At 49.7% G+C, this 13,546-nt stretch overlaps 1 protein-coding gene across 2 annotated transcripts in view; it reads left to right on the forward strand.

The window, feature by feature from the left end:
- The window catches only part of LOC111144192 (exosome component 7), a 35,582-nt gene extending 33,208 nt beyond the window's left edge, over positions 1-2,374 (forward strand). For both annotated transcript variants that reach the window (XM_022498397.1, XM_022498398.1), the window contains exon 8: positions 2,129-2,374. In XM_022498397.1, coding sequence (XP_022354105.1) covers positions 2,129-2,233 — 105 coding nt within the window. In that variant the 3' untranslated portion in view covers positions 2,234-2,374. The remainder of the gene's footprint in view (positions 1-2,128) is intronic.
- Positions 2,375-13,546: the final 11,172 nt, after the last annotated feature.

Below are 13,546 nucleotides of genomic sequence, written 5' to 3' on the forward strand. Positions count from 1 at the left end.
CCAGTGAGGATGTGGAGGCAGGAGCGGATGGCACAGGGTCCTACCCCAGGAGATGGCAGCCCTTCTCTGCATGCTTGCTTGGGCTCCCGGAGCTCAGTTGTCTAGCCCCGCATGGCAGTGGGTATCCTTTGTGGCCCATTGGTTAGTTGGCTAGTTTTTTGTTTTTTGTTTTTAAAGATTTTATTTATTTATTTGACAGAGATCACAAGTAGGCAGAGAGGCAGGCATAGAGAGAGAGAGGAGGAAGCAGGCTCCCTGCCGAGCAGAGAGCCTGATACAGGGCTCGATCCCAGGACCCAAGCCAAAGACAGAGGCTTTAACCCACTGAGCCACTCAGGCGCCCCTTTTTTCTTTTTTTTTTAAACAAAAACACTTTAAAAACTTTTTAAGTTCTGCCAGAAGTCTCTCTAGACAACTGTGGCTTGTCTTAGAGGGAGCTCTTCCCCACCCCCTGGAGACTTTTATGAGAATTCGGGTATGTAAAATGACGAAAGTAGTAAGTAATAGTGAAAATTTATTGTGCACTTACCGTATGTCCAGCCCCTTGGTTTTTAGTGCTTTTAATGTATTGTGTCAGTTAGTCCTCAGCCATCCTGTGAGACATCTACTGTGGTCATCTTTCATTTTCCAGACGTGGGAATTGAGACGTGTAGCAGATAAAGTCACTCGCCTACAGGGTTCCCAGCTCATAAATGCTGGCGCTAAGATTCAGACCCAGAAGGCGCGCTTCCAGAGCCGTCCCTGCCCCTGCAGCCCCACTGAGCCATTTTCACCTTAGACACAGGTCTGCCACGGCTGCCGGAGCTCCAGCTCATGGTGCTGCATCCTCCTCTGGGGCATGGTGAATGCGGTCTGCAGACCCTCCTGGGGGGATCGTGGCCCCGTGGCCCCGTCTCACTGCTTGGGTCTCACCAACGGTGTGGCCACAGGGAAGTGCCGCTGTGACACGCAGCATGTCGGGCCGCTGCTGCCAGTCTCTGTCGTTCACATTCCAACCTCCCAAGTTCCGGTGTCCTGCCTATCTCTTCCCACCTGTCCTCGGTTCTGCCTTCATTTATATGGACAGTTAGCACCCCTGTCTGATTGACTGACATCTTTTCTTTCTCATGTTGTGGTAAAAATCTTTCCACAGTCACTTTGGACCTTAGCCCTGACTTTGCGTTTCATACAGTTGATCACTTCCCGCTTTTAGACTGAGATCTACCCGTGTAAGTTTCCAGTAATCCCTGGACTCTCACCCTGTGTTACGGTGAGGGGCCGGGTTAGAAGGTCCCTGGAACCGGGAGGGTTGGCGGGGGTCTGGGCCCCAGCGGCTTTCTCCCTGACATTGCCGAGAGTGGAGCTCAGCACAGCAGAGTGGAAAAGGCTGGGGAACACGGCAGGCTCGACAAGGTGGGGGACTGCTGGTTGGTTCCTCAGAGTCTTAAAATGATCCGTGAGTCTTTCTTTATGAAAGACTTTTGTATATGAGTGGTTTTCTGAGGGGTCCCCGTGTGGCTTCTGCGTAGGGGCTCATTAGGAACTCGGTGGGTTGTCTGACCTCTTGACGTGTCCTGTTCCAGCCGTTCCGTGTCTTTAGCATCTCTGCATGGCACCCGAGGCTGACGCCAGGCTCAGCTCCGGCCCATCCGAGCCGCTCTGCATGGAGATTTGGTGGCGGGTGAATGAGAAACTGCTTGTTCAGACATGTCCCCAGAACCATCTGTTCCTTCATTAGCCACACTCTTGATTCCCTGTGGCCTCCCTCTGCCTCCTCGCCACGCCTCAGTGGGACGTGGCAGTCACGGGGACAGATCTGGTTGACAGTTTTGCGTGTTGTCACAGCAGCGGCAGTGCTCAGCTCGATTAGGCCGAGGCCGCCTGGACTGCTTCCTGCTGACCACCTGGGGGTTGGTTGGTTTGGTTTTTTCTTTGTTTTTGTTTTCAGTACGGAGATCTTTCTAGAGTGTAACTGCTCTGTTGTTGTAGTTGGGGGTTTGCTTTCCTATTGATTTGTTTCACTAAGTAAAAAGCCCTGGAAGGCAGATGGAATGGGTACAGTTTGGACCGGCCAACAGGCAGAGAGGGGGGCTTCCCTGGTGCGGGCGCGCGCCTCACCGGCGGGTGTGTGCCGTCTTCCGTCCCGCAGACCGGCAAGCGAGTGGGCAAGGTGCTGCACGCCTCCCTGCAGAGCGTCCTACACAAGGAGGAGAGCCTGGGGCCCAAGAGACAGAAAGTCGGCTTCCTGGGATGATTTGGACATCAGTGCAAATGCGGGGTGTTTGGGGGTTTTTTTGCTTTTCCTTTTAAGCCACAGTTTGTATATATTTTTCTTATCTGTTATAAATTTGAGGCAACATTTGTACATGTAAAATAAAGTATATTTTCTAGTCTGGTTTGGTACGGCTGGAGTTCTTCGGCAGCAATCCAAGATGCCATTTGGTGAAGCCCCCGGAAGTCTGGCCCTGGTCCAATGAGTGGCGACCAGATCCAGAGATCTGTTCCCAGGGAGAATTCTCTGGTCGTGCCTCTCCAGGGAGACTGAATTACCTCCTACTGCAGGAGTTCAAAACAGTAACAAAAACACTAGAATAAGGACCTACCAGAAGTGTGGTTTAAAGGAAACGCTTATATGTATTTCGTGAAAAAATTTTCACTTGCGCAGCTTTCAAAGTAAGAAACACATACACATGCAGTTCTTTCTCCTTGTGGATTTGGTGCTTCTCAGGAATGAGGAAGGAGGCACATGCCCCAGGTGCACATCATGGCTTCTACCTGGCTTGTGAACCTTCCTGAGTCCTGGGGAAGCCCACTTTCTTGCTTCCTGCCCTCCACGAAATCCACGCCAAGCTCCCTAGGGTCCGGGGCTTAGCAGCCATTTTGGTCCTTAGCCAAGCATTCTTATCACTCTGGTTTTGAAATTGCTCTGCATTTTTATAACCACTCCCTGATGTTTCGTAAGATTTCCTTTTTTCATCAACACGAAGAAGGCTGCTTTAGAGATGTTGTCATTTGATTACTCAGCCTGCCTTCATACTCCGGGGACAAAGGGAAGGCCGTTCTCGATGGCCCCAGAAGGGTCCTCATAAGCCTGTATTCTACTCCGAGTGCAGTGTGTTGGAATTAAGTGTCTTCACAGGTTGAGCAATCTTTAGTTTTTTCCAAACGGAAACTCCCCAGTCAATCTTCAAGAGCCCCAGGGAAGGAGCTGATTCATGAAGGGTGAGTATCTCAGCCCCGGCATTAGCTCTCTGCATTTCAGCTAGACGGATAGAGTGAGTTCAGAACGCATTGCCTAATGGAAGGAACATAATGTGAGTTGAAGCTTCGTTCCACAGGTCCTGGCACCGGTACCTTCTGCTGGCATGGCCAGGTCCAGCCCTGTGGAGGCAAACAGCTACCTCGACTTAGACTTGGAGCTGCTGCCCTCCTGAGAGCACAACCTGGGTTTTCGTTTTTAAAAAATGTTTTCCCAGCAATGGTTCCTCCAGGCCCCGTGACAGTGCTCCCAGCAAGGCCCCAGTGAGCCTGATCCCCCATCCGTCAACTCCTGGCTGACTGCCCGTGATGGGACATTGACAGTGGTCAAGATACAGCTGGAGTTTGAGTCAAGTTTAGAAGCTTCAGCCCTGGGGTGCCTGGGTGGCTCAGTCATTAACATCTGCCTTCGGCTCAGGTCATGATCCCAGGGTCCTGGGATGGAGCCCTAAAGCAGGCTCCCTACTTGGCAGGAAGCCTGCTTCTCTCTTTCCCCTCTGCCTGCTGCTCCCCCTGCTTGTACTCTCTCTCTCTATCTCTCTCTGTGTCAAATAAATAAATGAAATCTTTAAAAAAAGAAGCGTCAGTCCTGATGCTTAAAGACATCAGACAGATGTGTCTTTGCCAGGCTGAGTGCCTGACCGCTACCTGACGGGGCTGACCGGTGGAGCAGTTACAGTGAGAATGGAGGGGAGAAATCAGTTAGCATCTGTCTCTGCCACCACCTTTCCCAGGCCACCCGTACCGGTCAGGAGTGAACATCACACGTGAAAGGGAACCCCCCATGAGCAGGCTCTGTCCGGGAGAGGCATTTATGGGCAATGTGTGACGATTGCAGCTCTCAGAATAAGGGAAGAGAAAACTGATGATGGAGACTTAGGAAAATACTGTCCTGGAGAGACCCACGCTTCATCCAGCAGAAGCAGCGCTGTCCGTAGTGGCCAGTAAAACATCAGGGAATGCAATGTACAGAATATTCAAGTTGGTTCTGTTGTTTCTGTGAGTTCTTGGTCTCCTAAGTCATGTCTATCCAAGCCTGGGAATACATCAGTTTAGGATATTAGTTCACTCAGCCTGGGATTGTGCGCAGCCCCTAAGTGCTGGGGACTTGACGCCTCCTGAGGCAACCAGTGGGGGGCAAAGGCTGCTCCATCTGATCCGTGGGTGGACAGTTCCCGGAGGTGTTTGGTGCATTCAACTCACCACGCCGCTGGTGCCCATGACCCTGGTCAATCCTTTCCTTCCTGGTTTACCCTCCCCAGTCCTTCCTTCCTGTTCCTTGTGGGACCATTTCCCAGATAAACTACCAAAACGTGAGTCCTTGTCTCAGGCTTTGATTTGGTACTAGACTAAGCATTTGGTACTAGAAGTGGCCTTAAAAAGCAGGACCTTCAAATGGGTCTTGAAAATGGGAGCAGTCATTTACCGATGGCTGCGAAGTCCCTGTTGGTGGTGGCAGGTGGGTCGGCCACAAACTAGGCCATCCTATAGCGTCATCATTACCAAGACTTGCCTGCGGGGTGGTTGGGATGAGGTCCAGGAGAGGAGGTGTTGGGTCATGTGAAAGCTCTACCACACGGACGCATGGAGCCCGCAGTACTTGTAAGAGTTGTTTAGTTAACTGGCTTCTAGTAATGATGAAAGGTCTTTGAAAAAAAAAAAATGAAACCACCAACTTGTGATGTGCTGTAAAAACCAGAGGGCCTTCACGGAACAGTTTAAAGAGACGGACCTGCAGTTACTGGTGGAATGTGCTGACATTTGTCCCTTGGGTTTGCTTGTGCCAGAGTGGCAAAGCCCCAGAGGAGATAAGCTGCCTCCTGGGCTGGTCTCCCCTGCCAAAGTCAGGGCTATTGTCAGGAAAGAAAAGGACTCGGACCTGGGATAAAGATGGAATCTTTATCCCCAATATTTGCCTGAATGCTTTAAGCAGGCAGAAGCCCCAGTCCCCTCACTGAAGGAGAATAGCCATTTCCTGAGAGAAGCACCAGACCGCTTCCGTGCAGAGACTGTACATGAGGCAGAGATGATATATGCCAACCTTTGCCCCACTTTCCCTCGTTTTCAGACCAATGACTAGAGTCCTATTACGGCCCAGCCTGAGCTGGGAATTGCAGTCTCTGGTGTGGGAAGGAATAGATTCCTTATAGAAATAATTGCAAGACCTGACTTGGCATGGATCAGGGAAATAGGAGTGGGAGGGGACCTTGGGGCCACGGACATATTATGACTGAAAATGACCTTAAATGTCTTGGTAAGGAGATCCGAGTTTTCCTAACTCACTGCTGGGATAGCCCCTTGAAGTTGGGACCTGGCAATCACCTGAAGTAAAAGGAGGAGATACCAGAACTGAACACACACAGAAAAAGTAACAACTCTCGGGGTGCCTATGGGGCTCAAGTGGGTTAAGTGTCTGCCTTCAGCTCAGGTCATGATCCCAGGGTCCTGGAATCGAGCCTGCTTGGAGGGGAACCTGCTTCTTCTTCTGCCTCTGCTGCTCCCCCTGGTTGCACTCGCTCTCTCTCAAATAAATAAATAATCTTAAAAAAAAAAGGCAACAACTCTTCTTAGTGATCCATAAGAGAAGTGAGGTCACAGAGCCAACCACTACTCCCCAAATTGGAGAGACCAACAAACAAATACAGAGCGCCACAAGCTACTGGGAACCCAACTGGGGAAGGAAAACCTGAACTCTAACTGGCAAATTGCTAGAGGGTCAATGTGGACGACTCTGAGAGTTAACACCTCCAGGGAGACCCAGCCATCAAGGGCCCCCCACACTGCTGTGAGTTTTCTCTCTAGGAGCTCAACCTGCTTCTCAGTGAATTTCAGAGAGAAATCCTCTCATGGCTCTAGCAGGTGGCAGGAGGAGGAGGGGAAGGGCCATTCTGAAATACGCAGAGCACCCCATTCTTCACAAGGCCTGCCCTTGGGAGAAAGAGCCTACCTGACCTGGAGGAAGGGAGATACCCACCTCAAGCCCATTCTAGCCATCCTGTCCAGCCTAGGGGTGTGTGTGAGGTGGAGGGTGTGGTGGTGGGAGTCAGATTCAGGGAGCTGAGATGCAATGTGAGGTTCTGGGGCACAGGTGCACTGAAAGACTTGGCCCTGCCGCAGATCACTTCCCCTCCCCCACACCTCATCAGCACCTTACTAAAGGCCTATGTACAGCAGTTCCTTTTACCCAGTACATTGTGTTTGGCCACAAAGTGTAACAAGTTATGAGACACACTAAAAAGTGAAAAACACACTTTGGAGAAAAAGAGCAAGCACCAGAAACCAGACCTGGCAGGGATACTGGAATTAACAGACTGGGAATTTAAAACTCAAATTAAACTCTGGTTAATATGTAAGGGCTCTAATGGATAAATTAGACAGCATGCAAGAACAGATGGGCAATGTGTAAGAATAGAGATGGAAATCCTACAAAAGAACCAAAAAGAATTGCTAGGGAGAAAAACACTGTAACAGAAATGAAGAATGCCTACGGGTTGACCAGTGGATTGCACGTGGTAGAGGAAATCTCTGAGCTTGAGGATCTATCAATAGAAACCACCCCAAATGAAAAGCAAAGGGAACCAAGACTGAGAAGCAGAACAGAATATGCAAGGATTGTGGGACAATGATAAAATGTGTACCGTATGTATTATGGAAATTCCAGAAAAGGTGAAAAAGGAACAGTAGAAATATTTGAGATGATAATGACTGAAAATTTCTCCCAAATTAATGTCAGACACTAAATCATAAATCCATCAGTCGATTGGCTACAATGGACATCTATAGACTACTTCATCAACAGCTGGATACAAACTTTTCTCAAGCTCACATGGAACATTCACCAACATAGACCACATTCTGGGCCATAAAACACACCTTAACCAATTTAAAAGAGCAGAAATCACACAACAGTTTGCTCTCAGATCACAACAGAATTAAACTAGAAGTCAGTTACAGAAGGATAGATGGGAGATCCCCCAAATACTTAGAGATTAAACAACACACTTCTAAGTAACATCTAAGCCAAAGCAGATGTCTCAAGTGAAATTAGAAAACATTTTGAACTAAATGCGGGTCACCTGGGTGGCTCAGTGGGTTGAAGCCTCTGTCTTCAGCTCAGGTCATGATCCCAGGGTCCTGGGATCGAGCCCCGAATCGAGCTCTCTGCTTGGTAGGGAGCCTGCTTCTCTTCCTCTCTCTGCCTGCCTCTCTGCCTACCTGTGATCTCTGTCTGTCAAATAAATAAATAAAATCTTAAAAAAATTTTTGAACTAAATGAAGATGAGAACACAACTTATCAAAATTTGTGGGATGCAGCTGAAGCAGTGCCTAGAGGGAAAGTTATAGCAATGGGATGTGTATATTAGAAAAGAAGAAAGATCTGAAATCAGTCTGTGAAGCTTCCACCCTAGGAAACTAGAAAAGGAAAAACAAGTTAAACCCAAAATAAACAGAAGAAGAGAGATATCAAGAATGAGAGCAGAAAGCAATGGGATTGAAAACAGGAAATCAATAGAGAAAATCAATGAAACCAAAAGCTTGTTCTTTGAACGAATCCCACAGAAGGGAGAGATCTTCAGAAGCCAGAAGGCTGTCACCAGCCATTTTCTTCCTTGGGGCCATTTGCCAATTCTTGTCATAGGCTGAGGATCAGATTTGGTGCTCCTAGAAGGATCTCATGGGGGCAAAAGAGAAACCAGCAAAATGTCTGGCAAGATGGCACAGGGTAGGGGGATGATTTGGAAACTTCAGGATCCCTAAAGGCATGGCTGGGTTTATAGTTGTTGAGTTCTTGGGCTGTCTGGGGGAGACAGGGAGTTCTAGTAAGGTAGATCGAAATGTGTAGTATCCTATAAAGCTAATGGGGTTTTCTGTTTCTTGTGTGAGTTGTTAGAGTTGAAGACACCAGGTAAGTGCAGAACTGGGCTGAGCATGCCTAGTTTATCCGTCACAAATGTACAGATCAGGTCATGTCTTGGCCCTGGAGTGGAGAGGATAGAGGGGCTGAAGGAGGCCATTGAGCTATGAAGTCTGTGTGGCTTCTCAGAGCAGTCTTCCCCCTCCTCCCACACTTTTGCATGTTGCCCAGCTGCCTCATACATAGGATCTCCATGTCTTCCTTGCAAGGATCCCATTGTGTAGGCAGGGTCGAGATTATTACTCCTCTTCATGGATGGGGAATCTGGGTCTTGAATAACTTGCTCGAAAGGATGCAAATGCCAGGTGTCTGAGCTGGATTGGAAATCCAGGACTCCAGTTCTCTCTCCATGGGGACACTGCTCACCTTTAGGGACAGAACAAACAAGGAATGGGAACCCCAATGAGAGTCAAGAGTGGTATCTTGCCTCTCCCGCCATCCTGTGCCCCAGAGCCTGGCATGCAAGGACAGAAGCAATTCTTTTTTTTTTTTCTTAAAGATTTTATTTATTTATTTGACAGAGAGATCACAAGCAGGCAGAGAGGCAGGCAGAGAGAGAGGAGGAAGCAGGCTCCCCGCTGAGCAGAGAGCCCGATGCGGGGCTCGATCCCAGGACCCTGAGATCATGACCTGAGCCGAAGGCAGCGGCTTAACCCACTGAGCCACCCAGGCGCCCGGACAGAAGCAATTCTTGTTGAATGAATGACAGCCCCAGACCAACAAGCTTTGCAAAGGAACAAAGGACTTTCCTAATGAGGGTCACCGAGGCCAAGGTTGTGTGCCATTTGGCTTTGGATTTGATTAAGGGCTGAGACTGCCTTTGCCATATTTTTAGGAGATGTGTACCCAGGACACTCTTACCCTTGAGGAGAGTGTGGAAAGTTCTCTGCCTCCATATGTGGGCCACATTCCTGTTGACACTGGGCTAGCAGGACTAAAAGGAAACAGCTGTGCAGGGCGAGGGGACGGGGTGGGGTATGGCTGCATGTTGGGCCAGAAGTTTGCATGTCATTTGGGCTGACATGGGTGGGGTGGCCAGAGATTGTTTTATATAACTTGGACTTCCAACAGCTTTGGAGAGAGAAAAAAAACAGAACGTGCTTAGATACTGAAATATGCCTGTCAGAGCTCTCTTCTGATTTTTCTGCCTCTGGGCTTTGTCATTAAGACCATCTCCGTGCAGGAAAATTGGCACAAAAAGACTGACCCCTGGAACCCTCCTACTCTGTTGGTGGGAATGCGAGCTGGGGCAGTGATTCTGGAAAACAGTATGGAGTTTCCTCAAAAAGTTGAAAATAGAGCTACCCTATGATCCAGCAATTGCACTACTGGGTATTTACCCCAAAGATACAAATGTAGTGATCCGAAGGGGCATGTGCACCCGAATGTTTATAGCAGCAATGTCCATAACAGCCAAACTATGGAAAGAACCTAGATGTTCATCCACAGATGAATGGATAAAGAGGATGTGGTATATACATACAATGGAATATTATACAGCCATCAAAACCATGAAATCCTGCCGTTTGCAACGATGTGGATGGAATTAGAGGGTATCATGCTAAGCGAAATAAGTCAATCAGAGAAAAATAATTATCATATGATCTCTCTGATATGAGGAATCTGAGAAACAAGACAGAGGATCATAGAGGAAGGGAGGGAAAAATGAAACGAGACGAAACCAGAGAAGGAGACAAACCATAAGAGACTCTTAATCTCAGGAAAGAAACTGAGGGTTGCTGGAGCAGAGGGGGTGGGAGGGATGGGGTGGCTGGGTGATGGACACTGGGGAGGATATGTGCTGTGGTGAGTGCTGTGAATTGTGTAAGACTGATGAATCACAGACCTGTACCCCTGAAACAAATAATATGTTAATTAAGAAAAAAAAAGACTGGCCCCTGAGGGTGATATATTCATGCACAGACATGTCCGGGGTGGAGGGGGGCAGTCACTAGTGAATGTTAGCACCCCACTCCTGGCTGAAACCACCCCCTTCTTGCTGCTCTTCTGGCTGGCCGAGGCCTCACGCACAGGGCCAGCAGAGGGGAGCTTTCATTCTGGGAGGAGGAAATCCATGGATGCCACCAGGGCTGTGAGCAAGTGCATTGCAAGTGTCCCCAGTGGTGGTCACCGCCCGGCCAGGGGCAGTGGGCAGTGGAGAATGGGGAGCTGGACATTTAATGGCTGGGAGCTCAGCATTGATGTGGTGGCTACAAAAAGACCAGGAATCTCCATCTTTTTGAATGGTGAACTTCCGACGACCGGCAGACCCCTTGAGAACGTGTCTCGTTCTGGGAGCTGTACCACCATGAGGTCCATCACGAGTGGACTCCTAGCTAAAGGTGATTTTCCAGAAGGTTAAAAACGGTCCTGGAACCATGTTGTAGAGGAACGCAGGAGAAAGAGGAGAAAGGAACACAGAAGGGGATCACAATGGCCAATTTCAGATGTCTGCCCACCTCGTCCTGGGTTGCTCCCCGTCTCTCTGCTGGGGGACTTGGCAATAGGCTGAGAGCCTCACACTGGAGCCAGGCTGCTTTGCAGAGTGATGAGCTGCTCATCCAGGAGGGGTTTAAGCAAGCACAGGGGGACGGCGGAGAGGGTCAAAGGAAAGGAGCTTCCCACGCTGAGGGGTGGTCATACCCGACTGCATCTTCCAACCTACTTTTTATAAAACTCGGATGCCGACAGATGGTGGGCCACACGCATTCTTCGAGGCCTCCCAAAGCCACTAAAAAATGAGATGCCACAATTGGGTCATAAAAATAGTGATATATTTTAGAGACTTAAAGATTTATTTATTTCTTTCAGAGAGGGAGAGAGAGGCAGAGGGAGAACATGAGCGGGGGAGAGGGGCGGCGGACGGAGAGAGAGAGAGAGAGAGAGAATTCCCCGCTGGGCACAGAGCCCAACTCAACAGAGGCCTCGATCTCTGGACCCTGAGATCATGACCTGAGCCCAAACCAAGAGTCAGATGCCCAAAGGGCAACGATATTCACAGGACTGGACTCCCTTTTAAAAAGTCAGCCTGAGGATGCTGGTGATGGGTGCAGATTCGAAGTGTGTGATGAGCTTGTCCTCTCCCAGGGCTGTCGGTGTATCTCAGAGGCTGCAGAGACCCTCCTTGGGAGACGTACCAAGCTTAAACCTGAGGAGGCCCCGAGCCAAAAGACAACCCCCACCGTGATTTTTACATAAGTCATTTTTATTTATTTATTTATTATTATTATTTTTTATATTTTATATTTGACAGAGATCACAAGTAAGCAGAGAGGCCGGCAGAGAGAGAGGAGGAAGCAGGCTCCCCGCGGAGCAGAGAGCCCGATGTGGGGCTCAATCCCAGGACCCTGGGATCATGACCTGAGCTGAAGACAGAGGCTTTAACCCACTGAGCCACCCAGGTGCCCCAACATAAGTCATTTTTAAAATAAGATTTTATTTATTTATTTGACAGTGAGAGAGAGAGAGAGCACAAGCAGAGGGAGTGGGAGAGGGAGAAGCAGGCTTCCTGTAGACCAGGGAGCCCAATGCAGGGCTCGATCCCAGGACCCTGGGATCATGACCTGGGCTGAAGGCAGACGCTTAACCAACTGAGCCACCCAGGGACCCCTGCATAAGTCATTTTAACAGCATGAGTGACTCCCGGTTGCTTATAGAGGAGCTCTGTGTAGTGCGTGCGTACACACACACAGATGCACACACGCACACACACAGTCACACATGTACACACATGTACACAGGCACACACATGTGCACACACCTGGGAAAAGCTGCAGGGTAAAAAATCCAGACGCTGCTCCCTACCTTCTAAAAAGCTCTCTACAAAAGCCCCCTTCCTGGACAACAGGTTACTTGCCAGGTTGAGCAGGAAAGAGTCCCGCTCCCCCAGTGAAGCTGTGATCCCACCTTGCTTGGGGGCTCATGCGGGACAGGTGCTTCATGGGTCCCTGATACCTCCCCAGGACCCCTCAGTCCAGCCCCACTCAGCTGTCAAAACACTCTCTCCACAGGGGGCTCTGATCACAGCCCTCCCTGCTTGGTTCTTTTCTGGCCTTGATTCCCTCTGGTCTGTGTCCAGAGTGTGTTAAGGTGGCTGGAGCATCCCTTTGCGATCGGCCCCGTCTGCCTCTCCAGCTTTCTTTCTTTCCCATCTCCAGCCCCATTCGTGTTTAGGATCGAGAATGTGGGGTGCCCATAGTTGGCTGTCCCATAGTTGAAACAAACTCCTTCCATTTCCTTGGCGCCCCAAGAGCCAAGGTGAGAAAACCAGGAAACCAAAGGAGTTAGTGAAAGAAAAATACAGCACGTTTTCTCTTGCCGTGCGCTGCCCTCCTCCGCCTGCTCCCCCGCTCCCGGCACTAAAGGGCTGGGGGTGCTTGTTCTTGACCCAGATCCCTCCCCAAATCCAAGGGTGGGCTCAACAGAGGGCTCCTCGGCAGGCTTCTTGGAAGAAAAGGCCAAGTTACAGAGTACTGTATTTTCTTTGCAAACAATCCTGTGCTCACGGAAAATTGACAATTCCCATGTCGAGAGCATTGGTCCCCCGAAACATTTGTGAGTAAGGCCTCAGCGGCTCAGTCGTCTGTGTGATGTTTCTTTGGCAAGAATCTCATGGACGGATGGACGGACATGGTGGTGCGTTCCCATCAGGAGCTCGGGGGCTACAGGCTTCCCACCTGCCCCACGAGCTGGGAGGCTTACTGGGGTCAATGGATGAAGTAGTGTCTGCCAGTCTTCCTTCCTTAGTCTTTTTCTCTTTTTAAAGGAAAAGCGTTTTGTGGACAAGTTATCTGGATCTCTGAAAATACCCCTTTCCTCATCGGATAAGCAGCGTGTCCACTTACACCTGGGCGTGCTGTGGTTTTCTCCTTCATTGTTGCCACCGCAGTTGCTGACCATCGGGCCCTGGGAGCTCCCCCAAGCTGGCTCCGAGTGCTCCCGGCATGTCTCCGTCATCCCTTGAGCACTCACTTGCCTGCTTTCTGGAAAAACAACTTGTTCATTTTTGACTTTCCCTGCCCAGGCCCTGGAATCAGTCCTCTCGCCCAGGTGCTCTGGTTCCTTTTCGCGGGAAGCTGGGTTGAGAAGCCAGTGCTTGGAGGCTAGGGGTGCTGGGGGCCTTGGAGGGGCTGCTGCTCCACGGCCCTCCTAGTGACAGCTAGGGACCCAATGTGCACATTTCCATCTAAACGCATGGGCTCATCTTTATGTGTTGAAGTCCACAGTCGCACAGCGATGGCTCTAATGGTTATCCGTCACCATGGGATATCCTCCACCATTCTAGTTACCTGCCTCTCTGAATTGGCCCCTCCCGTCTCAGATGATGAGAAAACCAGCTCCCTTGGTCTATAACAGATTTGCTGATTTGATGGATGGAGCCCTGTATGTAATAAG

The sequence above is a fragment of the Enhydra lutris genome, unplaced genomic scaffold (genome assembly GCF_002288905.1).
Source record: "Enhydra lutris kenyoni isolate GAN:26980312 unplaced genomic scaffold, ASM228890v2 scaffoldscaffold10, whole genome shotgun sequence".
In the NCBI taxonomy this organism is placed as follows: domain Eukaryota; kingdom Metazoa; phylum Chordata; class Mammalia; order Carnivora; family Mustelidae; genus Enhydra; species Enhydra lutris.